Raw genomic sequence first — 2610 nt, 5'->3', positions numbered from 1 at the left:
CAAATAATAAAAAATATATTATTTAGAAATTAGTAAATTTAGTTCTGCAAGTTACTGCCCAAAACAAATTTTCAGACAAAACATTCGACTGATTGGTTGAGTAGTTGGACAGATTAGCTGCAGACAGAGAGACACTCATTGTGTCTTTCACACCTTGGACATGATGCCAAAGGCGACAGCACAGTGGTGGTTTTCCAGGGGTGAGATGTCGTTGTAGCGTAGAGCCAAGTCGGTCTGAGCATTGATCTGTGTATTACATTTTTTTAAAAAAGAAAAATAGATTATTCTTAAACAAACACTGTGATGATGGGTGAAACACGGAGTGGAGCTGAGGCGACCTGGTAGACGTTGTTGTAGCCGGGATGGTCGAGGTCGTGGCACAGAGCCGAGGTCAACATGATCAGCAGGTCGATTCTTGAGATTTTACTCCTGAGGTCAGTCAGCCAGATCAGCCCGTACATCTGTGCAACAAGACAGCAAAAAAAAACGAACTCAAGTTTTATATAAAAGGTGCTTTTTTTTCTTCTTTTGTTTTGCATTTTAAGAAATCTGATAACAGTAACACTGGAAATTGAAATCATTAAAAGAAGACAGAGGAAAGCAAATAGTCATACAGAAATGTATATATTTATATTATAAAATCGAGACACATTAGAAATAAATACATTAATAATGATTGATTAATTTATTTTTGTATTTCTTTCGTATTTATTTAAATAATTTTCCTGCTTAGTTTTGTTAATTCTTTCAATTTTATTAACTTTTTTTTAAAATAAAATTTTACATTTATTTATCTAGCATTATTTCTTATTACTTTATGTATTAATTTCTCCAAGCAATTCTCCCCCTTTTTCTTTCTGGAATGTATTACCAAATGTTAATAACTAAAATAACAAATTAAAAAAGAAATATCAATTTTATGTCAAATTGTATCAACTAGTTAATGTCTACATTTATTTCAAATATTATTTTTAGAACATTTAGTGGCATACTAACGAATTTATTTGGTAATTTATTTGTATTTATTTTGATGAAATATTTTTAATATTTTTTTGGAAGACATAATGGCATCTTGGGGAGAAAAATGACAAATAGCAAAAAAAATAAAGAATAATTTTTTTAATGATGCTTTTTGTTGTGACGACGGACCTCAGCAGCTGTTTGGTTCTTACAACATTTATTTTGGACATTTCTGTCTCATTATTGTGCCTCTCGCTGTCCTCCAGCTGAAAAAGAACCATAATGTCTTGTGTTTCAGATGATGCTGAGGTTCGTACCATCTGAGTGACGCAGAAGCAGTGTCTGAAGTTGTGGAAGGGGATGTTGTTGTAGTGGCAGTAGACCTGGAACAGGAAGTTCTGCAGGACCTCCAGCTCGATGTGGAACACCGTCAGGAAGTCCAGGTCGGTGAACATCACCTGGAGGAGCACCAGCATCTCTGCCTCCTCCCACTGCCTGATGGGAAACACCACACACAGGTGTAAGGGTCTGAGAGAGAGAGAGAGAGAGAGTGTGTGTGTGTGTGTGTGTGTGTGTGTGTGTGTGTGTGTGTGTGTTTGCACTCACCAGTTGTCAAAAATGGGAGTTTTCAGATTCTCTCTCACTTCTTCCGTCACCTGCAGCGAGCTACGGCAACACAGAGGGGACAAAAAAACCTCACACAATCTCTCCCATGCTCCACTCTTTAATAATGTCACATTTGATTAATTAATTAATGCCTACATTTATTTTTAACATTATTTTGGTTTATTTAATGGCTAATTAGTTTATTTATCAAGTCAAAATTATATTAAATGAATAAAGGTGTTAATTAAATGGGACATTATTTGATGTACTTGATATACTTAATTGACAGCTTTTACATTTCACCATTAATGTATTATAATTTTCTCAATGTATTTCTTATTTATTATAATCTTTCATTTTTAAGTTTTTTTTGTACTTACATTAATTTTAACTGTCTTTTTTATTTACATAGTTTTATTTAATTATTTATTTCTAGGGTTTCTTTTAGTTAGTTCATTTATTCACTTTTTGTTTAAATATTTACTTTTTATCTATTTTATTTATTAAATGGCAAATCATTTTATTTAATTTATTAATTTATCAATTAATCGAATATTCTCTAAAATCGCAGAAACAGTGGTGAGTCACCTCATGTTAAGGAACTTCTTGCGGACTTGCTGGCGTTCCTCCTGCACGCCCAGCTGAGAAGTTTTGGGTTTCGGGGACAACTTGGAGAGCTTGTGGTCGCTGTCCTCTTTAAAGAGACCCATCCAGCTCAGGTGCTCCACGCTCTGACAGACGCAGCAGAGAAGTACATTTTATAACCAGTGAGAAAAACGAGTGATTGAATCCTCTGACTGCAGACTGAGAGCTGAACCTCAAGCTTCCTCTGAAACGACTCCACCTGACTCTTCAGCTCACACATGATGTCCGGAGTCTTCCCCACGTCCGAGATCACTCTGCTCTCCAGGTGACGCAGCCTGAGGATGGAGACAGGAGACGGGAGACAGCAGTGAGTCCGTCTCACACACACGCTTCAATAAATCACCTGTGCAAGATGCACTCACCTGCACTCCATGGTGTCCAGCTCTTGGGGCATCGCCA

General features: G+C 36.2%; 1 protein-coding gene across 1 annotated transcript; it reads right to left on the bottom strand.

The window, feature by feature from the left end:
• Nucleotides 1-153: 153 nt before the first annotated feature.
• On the bottom strand, nucleotides 154-2595 carry LOC121939009 (high affinity cGMP-specific 3',5'-cyclic phosphodiesterase 9A-like; the record flags this gene model as incomplete). Its single annotated transcript, XM_042482160.1, has 7 exons — nucleotides 2574-2595; nucleotides 2384-2486; nucleotides 2155-2297; nucleotides 1567-1626; nucleotides 1278-1455; nucleotides 339-461; nucleotides 154-246 (listed from the first exon to the last, which is right to left on the bottom strand). Coding segments are annotated over exons 1-7 (711 nt in total), but the record flags the coding sequence as incomplete, so codon positions are not given.
• Nucleotides 2596-2610: the final 15 nt, after the last annotated feature.

Source organism: Plectropomus leopardus, unplaced genomic scaffold, assembly GCF_008729295.1.
Source record: "Plectropomus leopardus isolate mb unplaced genomic scaffold, YSFRI_Pleo_2.0 unplaced_scaffold3974, whole genome shotgun sequence".
Classification (NCBI taxonomy): Eukaryota; Metazoa; Chordata; class Actinopteri; order Perciformes; family Serranidae; genus Plectropomus; species Plectropomus leopardus.
The sequence above is the reverse complement of the archived record's forward strand: the minus strand, read 5'-3'. Positions and strand labels throughout refer to the sequence as shown.